Here is a 12,918-nt window from a genome sequence, read left to right as displayed (position 1 = left end):
GCCTCCTGGGTATAAGGTCGGGCAGCCAACGTGGAATTAACTGTCCTGCCAGTCTCTGAAGTAAAGCGTAGAGATCCTTACTCCCTTGGTATTCTGGCTGCCGGAATTCCTGCACCCCAGAAGGGCAGAACTCCTTCTGGTTTCCTCTCCTTTTTGCTATGACTTTGTTTCTCACCCTCTGCAATACACTTCTCTTCTAATGTCTCTTTCTTAGGATACAGCTGCACGTGGGGCAGGCACAGCTCCGTGGACCCTCGTCTTCCTCAGACCAAAGTCTGGATCTGGCTGGAGCTCACTCCAGCCAGCTTCTGCCAAACTCCGCTGGGTTCTGACTAACTTTCTACCCAGACCACCAATTTTACCTAATTGTGAGGAGTACCCTAATAGATAGGAGCGTAGCTCCACCTGGCGGCCTGGAGTGTAAAGTGTGTTGTATGGATTGTGATACCTGGTAAAGAGATTTCCTTTATTGCCTTCAGATGTAATATCACTCCCCCTGGTGGAAGAATGACGTTACTGCAACGACCAGGACTCTGGGGCGCTGCATTATAAATATCAAAATGGCCCGTGGCAGAAAAAAGATTCCCCAGTCCTGTTTTAATGGATACAAGATTAAAGAATTCTTGACTTTTACCTATCTTTGGATGTGCCGTCTCTTCCCTCTTCAATTGGTTGGTCACATATTTAATTATGGCAAAAGGAGGAGATGGGCGACCAAAAAGCATTTCTTGTATACATTTCTTGTAAAAGCATTGTATCAATATCCATCATGAAATCCGCTTCCAGACACCAAGTGCAATGACTCCCATCTCTCCCTGCATCTCCCCTGGCTCACTCTCCACATTCGATCCCATCACAGAAGAAGAAGTCTCCAAGCTCCTCTCTTCTTCTCGTCCGACTACATGCACTACCGAACCCATTCCCTCTCATCTCCTCCAATCTCTCTCTCCAGTCGTCACAACTCACCTAACTACAATCTTTAATCTCTCCCTCTCCTCTGGCATTTTCCCCTCCTCCTTCAAGCACTCTATCATTACTCCATTACTAAAAAAACCCCACCCTTGACCCATCCTGCACAAACAACTACAGACCGGTCTCCAATCTCCCCTTCATCTCAAAAATCTTGGAGCGCCTGATCAACTCCCGCCTTACCCGTTACCTCTCCACTCATTCCCTCCTAGACCCTTCACAGTCCAGTTTCCGCCCCCTACATTCGACAGAAACTGCACTCATCAAGGTGACCAATGACCTTCTGACAGCAAAATGTAATGGTGACCATTCTCTGCTCATTCTCCTCGACCTTTCTGCAGCTTTCGACACTGTTGACCACCCTCTCCTACTCTCTAAGCTCCAGTCTCTAGGCATTAAGGACACTGCTCTCTCCTGGTTCTCCTCCAACCTTTCTGACCGCTCCTTCAGTGTTCTGTTCTCTGGCTCCACTTCATCTCCTCTTCCTCTCACTGTTGGGGTACCTCAGGGCTCAGTCCTTGGCCCCCTTCTCTTCTCCCTCTACACAGCCCCAATTGGACAGACCATCAGCAGATTTGGCTTTCAGTACCATCTTTATGCTGATAACACACAACTATACACGTCATTCCCTGACCTTACCCCCGCTGTACTACAGAACGCCACTGACTGTCTGTCTGCAGTCTCCAACATCATGTCCGCTCTCTATCTGAAACTCAACCTCTCCAAAACTGAACTTATTCTGGTCCTGCCTTCTACAAACCTCCCTAAATATGACATTTCCCTCTCCGTGGGTGGCACCATAATAACACCCCGGCAGCAGGCATGCTGTCTGGGTGTTATGTTTGACTCCAAACTCTCCTTCACCTCCCACATACAATCTCTTGCCCGCTCGTGCCGCTTACACCTAAAGAACATCTCTAGAATCCGCCCTTTCCTCACCATGGAGACAACAAAAACCCTCACTGTCGCCCTAAAGAACTCCCGCCTGGACTACTGCAATGCTCTATTAATTGGCCTCCCCCTTACTCGATTTTCCCCTCTCCAGTCCATCCTTAATGCAGCAGCCAGGGTTGTCTATCTAGCTAATCGTTACTCAGATGCATCCGCTCTTCGCCAGTCATTACACTGGCTGCCCATTCATTACAGGATACAATTCAAAGCACTTGTTCTCACCCACAAAGCTCTCCACAGTGCGGCACCCCCTTACATCTCCTCCCTCATTTCTGTCTATCGGCCTAGTCGACCGTTGTGCTCTGCAAATGACTTTCGACTAACCTCTGCTCTAATCTGTACCTCCCACTCCCGACTCCAAGACTTCTCCCATGCTGCGCCAATCCTCTGGAATGCTCTACCCCAAGATACAACTTGCATAGTTTTAGGCGCTCGCTCAAAACACATTTGTTCAGAGCGGCCTACCATGTTAACTAATCAAAGTCATTTTATGTTTGTGTGTGTGTAGCCCATTCACTATCTCCATCCACCCCCACCCTCTGAAGATGGCTGGACCATCATTGTAAATACATCATTGTAAATGCACACCTGTACTATGTATCTCCCCCACCTCATTGTAGATTGTAAGCAGGGTCGTCTTATTTTGCTTTATTATTGTATTGTTAACGTTGTTACCTATGACTGTTGTGTTTGAAACTGTTAAACTGTAAAGCGCTGCGGAATATGTTGGCGCTAGATAAATAAAGATGATGATTGTTATTATTATTATTATCTCTAGTCTGAGCTCCCTAAGAACTTTAGGAATATTAAGCCATCAAAATATTGAGAAATCTCTAGTCTGAGCTCCCTAAGAACTTCATGTCAATGATGTCCTTCTAGGGATGAGTGAATGAGGTAAATTGGTGTGCACTCTGATATTGTGAGATGCTGGTATAATGGACATTGAAAGTCCCTATAATGCAGAGTCAAAATACACCGCGCACTCTAAATGATTATTCATGCAAGGAAGTGTTTTATTGACGAGACATCAATGGGAGCAAAAAAAAATATGATAATCAGCCTAAGTGGCAGAAAAGCGACAGGACATTATATGACGTTTTGACCCTCCCGGGTCTTACTCATAAAGTCACTGCTTTTATGGGGCTAAAATGCCTGTCAGGTGAAAAAGTAACCCAATGGGCTGAGAACCTGTATAAACCTACTGGAACCATTGGACCAGAGCCTGGAAGTGAAGATAGGGGCACTGTTTAGACATGAAGTATAATAGTATGTTAGATAACCTACTAACTTAAGCACTTTTAACTGCATTTAATGATACCCCCTTTAATTACTAAGTCTATTTTGAACTTAATCACTTTTAAAAAATTTTAATTAACTTTAGCTGTTTAAGGTCTTGTTTTGTGTGAGAAGAGGTGTCCTCATGTCTGCAGTCAGAAAGGCTGACATGTGTACACATGTATCAGTCTGTATTGAAAGCATATCCTATTGCAGATTGAATTGGAAAGGACATAGACACAAAAATTGTTACAATCCTGAAAAGGGCACAATTGTTGGGACATTTTACACCATGTTCATTCCTCTCTGGTAGAATATCCAACATTTAAAGTGGACATGGTCAAAACTGAGAAGTTTTTGCTCTTATTTCATTCCCGCCGCTCCCCTGTGTATTCTGTTTTATGGTTTCTTTTTAATCGACCCTATGGTTCCACAGATATTGGCCTCTTTATTTTGTGTTCGTTTTTATGATTGTTATGGGCAGCACAGTAGCTCAGTAGATACCACTGTAGCTTTGCAGCTCTAGTGTTCTGGATTCAAATCCCACCAGTAGCAATAATGTCTGCAAGGAGTTTGTATGTTCTGTCCTTGATTCCATGGGTTTCCTTCCACACTCCAGAGACATACTGATAAGGAATTTAGATTGTCGGCCCCAATGGGAAATGTGATGATGTGGAATTAATGGCACAATATACTGTAAGTGCATAAAATAAATGGTTTTTACCAAAGGAGCTTTGGTCCCAATTTAATAATGCAGAGGAGCCTAAAGACCTGCCCCCAGAAAATCCTGTGAGCAACGCCCCATTGATAAGTCAAATGCTGTAGGAGGAAATGACCTTTCTACTCCTCGGCAGCATTTGGTTTCAGTCAGGGGGCGTCCCGGGTTCAGTCACTGCATTCAGAATACAGAGTAGCCGTGCCCCCGGCCCTGACTTACATTACAGCTGACCCCAATGCATACCCAATGCCACCCCATTGACTGAAACCGAATGCTGCCAGGGAGACTAAAGTTCATCCTTCCCCCAGTGTTCGGCTACATGCAGGTGTAGGGCAGATTAAGAACATTATTATCCTCCAGATTAAGCCCATATCTGCAGGTCAATTGCATTTTTGCTGGTGACAGGTTCTCTTTAAAAAGCCTCTTTTGACCTGGTGACAGGTCATCTTTAATTGTGAAAAAGTATTGCCCTTTTGTCAGTGTGCAATCGACTTTGATGCTGCATCTAATTATACATCACTTCCTGGCAATCAGTAATACTAATATTTATATTTCCTGGTCACAGAACTGGAAACTTAGATCTTAATGGAAACATCTGGCTGTTGAAACATTTGTTTCAGTGGATTTTGCCTTACAGTCTCTTTCCTCATTGGTTTCAAAATTACCGGGCTATTTACATTCTTACACAGGGGAATAAACTAAGAATATCATTCCTTATTTGAAAATGTTGGTATTATTCTGTTTGGCATCTTCTGCTTCTGTATAACATCAATATCATGTCATATCATGCTCCATATAATTACAAGAAAAAAGATGTTACTGACATTGTAGAATTCAGATTTCTTGTATTACACGACTACAATGGATAAAATGGAGAGTTTTAATGTAACAGTGCGATAACTAAACTTACTAAGTTTAAAACATACCTCGTAAGAGTGTAGGAAAAAGATAGAAAAAGTCAGCTTACCAGCACAAGTATCCTCCCAGTTGCAAACCAACGCCTTACAGGGATAAGGGTGAGGCAGCCACAACAGAGAATCCAAAAGGAAAAGGAAATCCAGCAAAGGCCGAAGGTTGCAAAAATTTGTAAAATTTTATTCCAAGCATATAAAATAATTTATCTAACATATTCTGTCCAGCACTGTATTACACTTATGAAACAAGATCAACGCGTTTCGACTTGCATCTTATTCATGATCACTAAGAGTGTGGTATCAGATAGTAATATAACATCACTATGGCTATAGCGTTGGCAGTAATTAATGTAGAACAACATTTAGTAATGGTTTTGTCATGTTCAACCTTGCCGTGACTAATACACATTTCAACCTTTGCTGCCTGACCAAATTCTTCAGATTTTGAATGGATGTTTATCAAAATACATTTTTCCATGAAATCTTACTGTACCAACTTGAAGACACTGGCTCCAATTCATCAAGACCAACATTGCTTACAACAATGTTGATGAGAGGGGAGTCAGAGATGCCAGATTCAGTTTGAGGAGCACACCTCTTAAAGGGACTCTGTCACCTGAATTTGGAGGGAACAATTTTCAGCCATAGGGGCGGGGTTTTCGGGTGTTTGATTCACCCTTTCCTTACCCGCTGGCTGCATGCTGGCTGCAATATTGGATTGAAGTTCATTCTCTGTCCTCCATAGTACACGCCTGCGTAAGGCAAGATTGCCTTGTGCAGGCATGTACTACGGAGGACAGATCATGAACTTCAATCCAATATTGCAGCCAGCGGGTAAGGAAAGGGTGAATCAAACACCCGAAAACCCCGCCCCTATGGCTGAAAATTGTTCCCTCCAAATTCAGGTGACAGAGTCCCTTTAAATGAATCAGTCGTGTTTTAAGTGGCGTGAGTCATCGTACGCTGTGCCACAAATCTTACTCCAGTCTCAGTGTGATTTCTGGCCACAACTACTTATCATTTACATAAGGCACGTCCCATCCTGCTCCCGTCCAACCCCAGCTCTAATTATTTGGTAGAGCAAGCCAAAACTTTTTTGAAAATGCCAAAATCACAACATTTTTGCACAACCATGCATTTTACAACATTTTTGAGACTTTTTAAATCTGGTGTAAACACTTTCATGCATTACTCTAGAGATCATGAATGAAAATCCTTATCTTGGGTTTAGGTAGTTAGCTCTTGCTCTTTTTGTGTTGTCCCACTAAGCTAAATATCTTCAGAAGGAGTTTGCAAAGATGGTGATGACATCAGATGTGTGACTGATGATCCGAACTATGTTCTCAAAAGAGAGGATGATGAAAAGATGATGAGATTGATGAAAATATTTGCAGGTCTTTCAGTGTGGTTTCTTTATTAAATTAAATCGATCCATGATGAACACAAACTGAGCCAACGTTTCAGCCAAATAGGACCTTTATCAAGTTATATCTGTGAAAGAAGGGGTCGAAGGGAAATAAGTTGGGCGGATCTAGTTGCATCGTGGCTCAACTAGATCTGCATTGCTCCGGACCCTCCAACCACTTCCTGCACAGATATATCTTGATAAATGCCCTATGTGGCCTAAACATTGGCTCAGTCTTCGTTCACATGGGACGTTTAACTTAACAAAGCTACTTTCTTCAATTGCAATCATCTAAGTGCCAACTTTTTTCCCATATATACTCATCATCTGGAGGCCAAACTCTCCTATCTTAACATAGCATGTGTTGTCAGGAAAAATGTTTGATGAATTAAAGTCCAAGAGAATTATTCCACTTAAATTAAGTAATTGAAGATTGCACGTAGTTTGGGTGGTAAAGAATTATTTGAGCTATGTAAAATGGCAGAGGTCTGTCTGAAGGGTTAAATAAGAGCAGCAGAAGAAGGGCCCGATATACCAAATAAACTTTGCGCCCTATACATTAAAGCTTTTATGCCAGTATTCTAGCATAAAAAGCTTTGAAAGTCGCATAATTTTTGCACAACTGGCATCCTTTCACCATTTTTGCCCAGCTCTGATAAACTGGACGCACCTTACTTCAGCCCATCTCCTCATCAAGATCAGTGTGAACAAGACTGGTTTTGATGAATAGGGGCCTATGTTTTTTGTTTTTTTTATATTTGGAAGTACTTTATTGGCCTGTGGATCAGTTGGGGCCAGGGTCAAAAAAATTAATTGTGGCATCCCTACCAACAAGTTCTAAAGCTGAAATAAAATGAAGCTACTTTGATCTTGAATGCCATGTAGGCAATGTCTGAACTTGTTTCTGTATCTACCCCCAACAAGCTCTTGATTTCTTGAAATGTAATTAATCATCTCATCCATAAATCCTCTTGTAAATTCCTGAGGAGCCAGGTTTTTTTTGCAGGAAAGTTGGGAAATGTTCCATTCTGCCTTTAGGAAGCACAAAAAAGTGAACTCATATGGCATAAAACTCTGTGAATAATATTCTGTGAAGCAGAAATATCTTGAAGTCTCAGAGAACTGTAGTACAGTGTCCACAGCTTTTTCAATGTGTCACATTCGAGAATAAGCATCCTAGCTTCACATCCAGCAGATATGATAGATGACAATTCGGACACTGGATTGGAGACGTAAAAACCATAGTTCAACCTGAAGGAATTAGAATGAAGAAGTGAATACTAATCACCTGAGCCCCCCCTAACTGTCCTCCACTGTGCCCCAAATAAAAACTACCCCCTAACTGTACACGTCTTGATTGTAACCTATCACTAACTTCTGGCACCTTCCCCTCTGCTTTCAAACATGCTACAATCAAACCTATCCTCAGAAAGCCATCCCTTGACCCGAACGCTATGTCCAGCTATCGCCCCATATCTTTGCTCCCATTTGCTTCTAAACTCCTTGATCAGCACGTCCACGCTGAACTTTCCTCTCACTTTGCATCTAACTCACTCTTTGACAACCTACAATCTGGCATCCATCCCCACCATTCCACTGAGACTGCCCTGACCAAACTTACTAATGACTTACTTACAGCCAAAGCTAAAAGACAATTCTCTATTCTCCTCCTTCTAGACCTGTCCTCTGCCTTCAACACAGTTGACCACTGACTCCTACTACAGATCCTCTCCTCCTTTGGTGTCAAAGACCTTGCCCTATCCTGGATCTCCTCAAACCTTACATTTAGTGTTTCCTACTCCCATACTACCTCCTCATCTCGCCCTCTCTCTGTTGGTGTCCTTCAAGGCTCTGTCTTAGGACCCCATCTCTTCTCTATACCCTTGACCTGGGACAACTCATAAAGTCCTATGACTTCCAGTACCATCTATATGCTGATGACATTCAGATCTACATCTCTGACCCAGATGTCACCTCTCTGCTGTCCAGAATCCCAGAGTGTCTATTAGCCATATCCTCCTTTTTGTCCTCTTGCTTCATCAAGGTCAATGTGGACAAATCTGAACTAATTATCTTTCCTCCATCTCGATTATCTTCCCTACCTGATCTATCTATCTATCTATCTATCACAGTAAATTAAATCACACTTTCCCCTGTCCCGGAAATCCATTGCCTCGGAGTAACCTTGAATCTGCCCTGTCCTTCAAACCGCACATCCAAGCTCTCGCCACCTCCTGTCGCCTCCAGCTGAAATATATTTCCAGAATTCATCCTTTCCTCAACCCTCAAGGTACCGTCACACTAAATGATATCGCTAGCGATCCGTGACGTTGCAGCGTCCTGGCTAGCGATATCGTTGTGTTTGACACGCAGCAGTGATCAGGATCCTGCTGTGATATCGCTGGTCGTTGATTAAAGTTCAGAACTTTATTTGGTTGTCAGATCGCCGTGTATCGTTGTATTTGACAGCAAAAGCAACGATACCAGCGATGTTTTACAATGGTAACCAGGGTAAATATCGGGTTACTAAGCGCAGGGCCGCGCTTAGTAACCCGATGTTTACCCTGGTTACCAGTGTAAAATGTAAAAAAACAAACAGTACATACTCACCTTCGCGTACCCCGCCGTCCGCTTCCTGCACTGACTGAGCGCCGGCCGTAAAGTGAAAGCACAGCACAGCGGTGACGTCACCGCTATGCTGTTAGGGCCGGCACTCAGTCAGTGCAGGAAGCGGACCCGGGGGACGCGAAGGTGAGTATGTACTGTTTGTTTTTTTACATTTTACACTGGTAACCAGGGTAAACATCGGGTTACTAAGCGCGGCCCTGCACTTAGCAACCCGATGTTTACCCTGGTTACCCAGGGACCTCGGCATCGTTGGTCGCTGGAGAGCGGTCTGTGTGACAGCTCTCCAGCGACCAAACAGCGACGCTGCAGCGATCGGCATCGTTGTCTGTATCGCTGCAGCGTCGCTTAGTGTGACGGTACCTTCACTCTACCAAAATGCTTGTGCATGCCCAAATCATCTCCCGCCTCGACTACTGCAACATCCCCCTCTGTGGCCTACCTTCTAACACTGCGCTCACCCCTCCAGTCCGTCCTTAATTTTGCTGCCCGACTAATTAATCTCTCTCATCGCTACACTCCTGCTTCTCCTCTTTGCAAATCTCTTCACTGGCTCCCAATTTCCCAGAGTATCCAGTTTAAACTACTAACACTGACCTACAAAGCCATCCATAACTTTTCTCCTCCGTATATTTTCTAAATAATCTCCAAATATCTTCCCTCATGTAATCTCCGGTCCTCCTAAGACCTCCTTCTCTCCTCCACACTTATTCACTCCTCACCCAAATGCCTCCAAGATTTCTCCCGAATATCCCTCATCCTCTGGAATTCTGTGCCCCAATACATCCAGTTATTCACCACATTTGGATCCTTCAGACAGAATCTGAAAACCCATTTCTTCGAGAAAGCTTACTACCTGTAATGACCACGCGGCCACCTCAACACCTTCGGAGCTACTGCAACCCCCTGATCTATTGTCCTAACTTCCCCATAATCCTGTAGACTGTAAGCCCGCAAGGGCAGGGTCCTCTTTCCTCTGTACCAGTCTGTCATTGTTAGTTTGTTTACTGTAAGTGATGCTTGTATTTTGATTTAACTCCTTCTCATGTGCAGCACCATGAAATCAATGGTTCCATATAAATAAATAATAACATGAAGCCACAGTGCCCCTGAATATGAAATTAATATACTGTGCTTCCTAAATATAATATTAATGTATTACGCATAATGAAAATAAAATTACTATACTGTGCCCCCTGGTTATAAAACGACTATACTGCGCTCCCTGATTATAAAATTACTATACTGTGCTCCCTTATTTTAAAATTACTATACTATACATCCTGTCCCCTGCTTAATATAAATAATATAAATATTTTTTGTTCCCTCCCCTTAATATATATTGTGCCCCTTGAATAATAAAACTATATATACATTATCCCCTGAATATTACCCTGAACATTAGAGAAAATGTTCCACATGGATGTTAAAAAAATTATGCTGTCCCTTGTGTGGTATAAAATATATATTGTGCCCCCTGATATAAAAAAAATGTGTACATTTATGGCATATAACATAAATTTATGTATTATATTATGTAAATATACACATTTTTATATGACCTATAGGATAATTGCCAGATTGATGTGGGGCTGACCCCCTGCTCCCCCATCAGTCAGCTGTGTGTGTGTAGCTCCCTATACAGCACGGCTCCATAGACTGCATAGTGGCCCTTCTCAGCTACCGTCTACCTTTCACCTCAATAGGATCTGAGTTCTGGCCACTACACAATGTATCAGACCTTTAAATATTGCTTCTGTCGTTCTGCACAATATAACAAGTCCTTATAACACGAGATTATTTTCAGACCCTTTTTATGGATATTTGTAAGTCAGAATGGGCACAAAGTGCTTCTGAAACAACGTGTTACATCCTTATTTGGCAAAATATTGTGCCGAGGCTTAAACCAAGCTGTTTGGTAACATCCATCAGACATTCAAACATGCCCTTGGAATGGAAATGAGCTGACACTTAACTTTGATAATGTTTTAAAAGACGGTTCCAGGACTTTAATATTGGAGACCTATGCTTAGGTCATTTGCAGATCTAAGGATTGAAATTGCAATGTCATCCTCATAAAAGTCCTAAATCTTCACATGACTTCTTCTTGTTTCAGGTTCGCCGTAAGAGTAAGGCTTCTAATGCAGGATTATTCGTGGGTGATGAGGTGATCGCTATCAATGGGACAACCTGCACTGACATACCCTACTCAGAGGTTGTGGCTCTTATTGAAAAGTCAGCTGAGAGTCTCCAAATGCTTGTAAAAAGGTAAGAAACATGCAAAAATCTCCGAGAGATCTGATCATAGGGAATCACCTGCTACTCTGATTTGATTGTTGTATGGCATTATCTTTTGAGAGCTTCATGGCATAGTTATTCCAGCCAGCAATGTCACTGTTATTGGAGGAACCTTATGTATAACTAATCGACTTTGAAATACAAAATTAAATCACCCCGGTTCCATTTACATGGTTGATATTCTACTGGAACTTTTTAGGAATTCATCAAAGTCCTGATACAGTGGTTTCATGGTTCATTTTATCTCTTGTCAATATTGCCGTAATTGTGGAAAGTATATAGATGCCTGTGCAGCGCCCCAGAGACCTGGTCGTTGCAGTACTGACGCTCCGCCACTAAGGGGAGTGATGGTACGTCTGATGGCACTTAAGGAGTTCACCTGACCAGGTATCACAGTCACACACTACATTTCACACTTCAGCCACCAGGGGGAGCAAAGGGTTCTATGCATTAGGCCACTCCTCACACTTGGGTAAAACTGGGGGCTGGATAGGAAGTTAGTGAGAAGCTGACTGGGTTTGATCCAGGCAACATCCTGTGGCAGAGGGTGTTGCAGGGGAAGATTAAGGGGGGGTCCCTGTCAGGGGTGGGATCCTGACAGTGACCTAGCGAACAGGACAGAACGTTACGGAGCCGCGCCTGCACTTGAAGGCGGCGGCATCTTAAGGAAGGATACGAAGCAAAGTTTATTGTGGAGAAGTGAGAAACGAGATCGCAGCAAAAAGGAGAATAGAACCAGTAGGAGTCGTGCCTTAAGATCGTGGCAACATCCTACTGAGGCGCGTAGCCGGTGGCCGGAACACCGAGGATTGGGCTCCAAGCAGTACTTCAAACAGCGGCAGGACAGTTGACTTTAGGTTGGCTGTCTCACCTAAAACACCTAAGCAGACATAGGGGGCAATTGTGGGAGAGGGGCGACGCTAGGGTCCCGGAAGAACTCCAGGCCTACCCGTCATACGGGTGCGTCCTAGCCATATCATCTGGGGGACGGAGAAGAACATCAGAACAGATACGAGTTGTGAGAAAGAACATCAGAAACAGACACAACAGTTGTGAGGACTATCCCGCGGTGCTCAGCAGGGAGGTACTACAACACACAGGCGCTAGAAGGTAGGCACTGATTTCCACCTGCAAAGGAAACTCTGGATGTGCCTTCGGACCGGCCGGTCTCAGCCAGCCCTGTTAGCAGTACTCTGGATTGCGGACCCTGAAGCCTTCAGTAAAGAGGTAAAGAAACTGCAACCCTGTGTCCTCGTTATTCATCGCACCTTGCACCACGCACCATCATCACACCTTTCATTGGACGCCCCTTAGCAGGGTCACGGACCGGGTCTAGCCACCGTGACAACCCCAGGACTGAGACTGAGAGGCCCGGTATCGAGCACCCCGCGGCCCTGCTTCTGGGGGCGCTCCACCTGCACTTCTTATACTGTGATTCTCTGCCATTTTAGCATTTAATAGATGCTTCATAGGAAGTGACATTACTTGAAACTTTTTGGCTCCAAAGCAAAATTTGTACAAGGGTCCCCACCCACCATCTGTGTTTTATAATACTGGTGCCTTCTTTAGGGAAAGAGGAGCCTTTGTGACCTGCTCCCTATGATCCCCCTATACTTCATTCTTTGGTGGAAGATTAACGTTGAATCCATTCAGCTGGTTATACACAATCAGCATGTACCTGCTTTTTAAAAAAAAAATAATAATTAATCAAAAATGTGGAGCTAGTCTTTGAAAAAGTAAGGTATTTCTCTTTATATGATTTT

At 43.6% G+C, this 12,918-nt stretch overlaps 1 protein-coding gene across 1 annotated transcript in view; it reads left to right on the top strand.

Moving 5' to 3' along the window:
* The window catches only part of SYNPO2 (synaptopodin 2), a 367,769-nt gene that overhangs the window by 254,474 nt on the left and 100,377 nt on the right, over nt 1-12,918 (top strand). The window contains exon 2 of the mRNA XM_077278542.1: nt 10,974-11,125. Within this exon, the coding sequence (XP_077134657.1) occupies nt 10,974-11,125 (152 nt within the window). The remainder of the gene's footprint in view (nt 1-10,973; nt 11,126-12,918) is intronic.

This window comes from Ranitomeya variabilis, chromosome 1 (assembly GCF_051348905.1).
Source record: "Ranitomeya variabilis isolate aRanVar5 chromosome 1, aRanVar5.hap1, whole genome shotgun sequence".
Taxonomy (NCBI): Eukaryota; Metazoa; Chordata; class Amphibia; order Anura; family Dendrobatidae; genus Ranitomeya; species Ranitomeya variabilis.
Note: the sequence above shows the minus strand (reverse complement) of the source record. Positions and strands in the feature narration are given on the sequence as shown.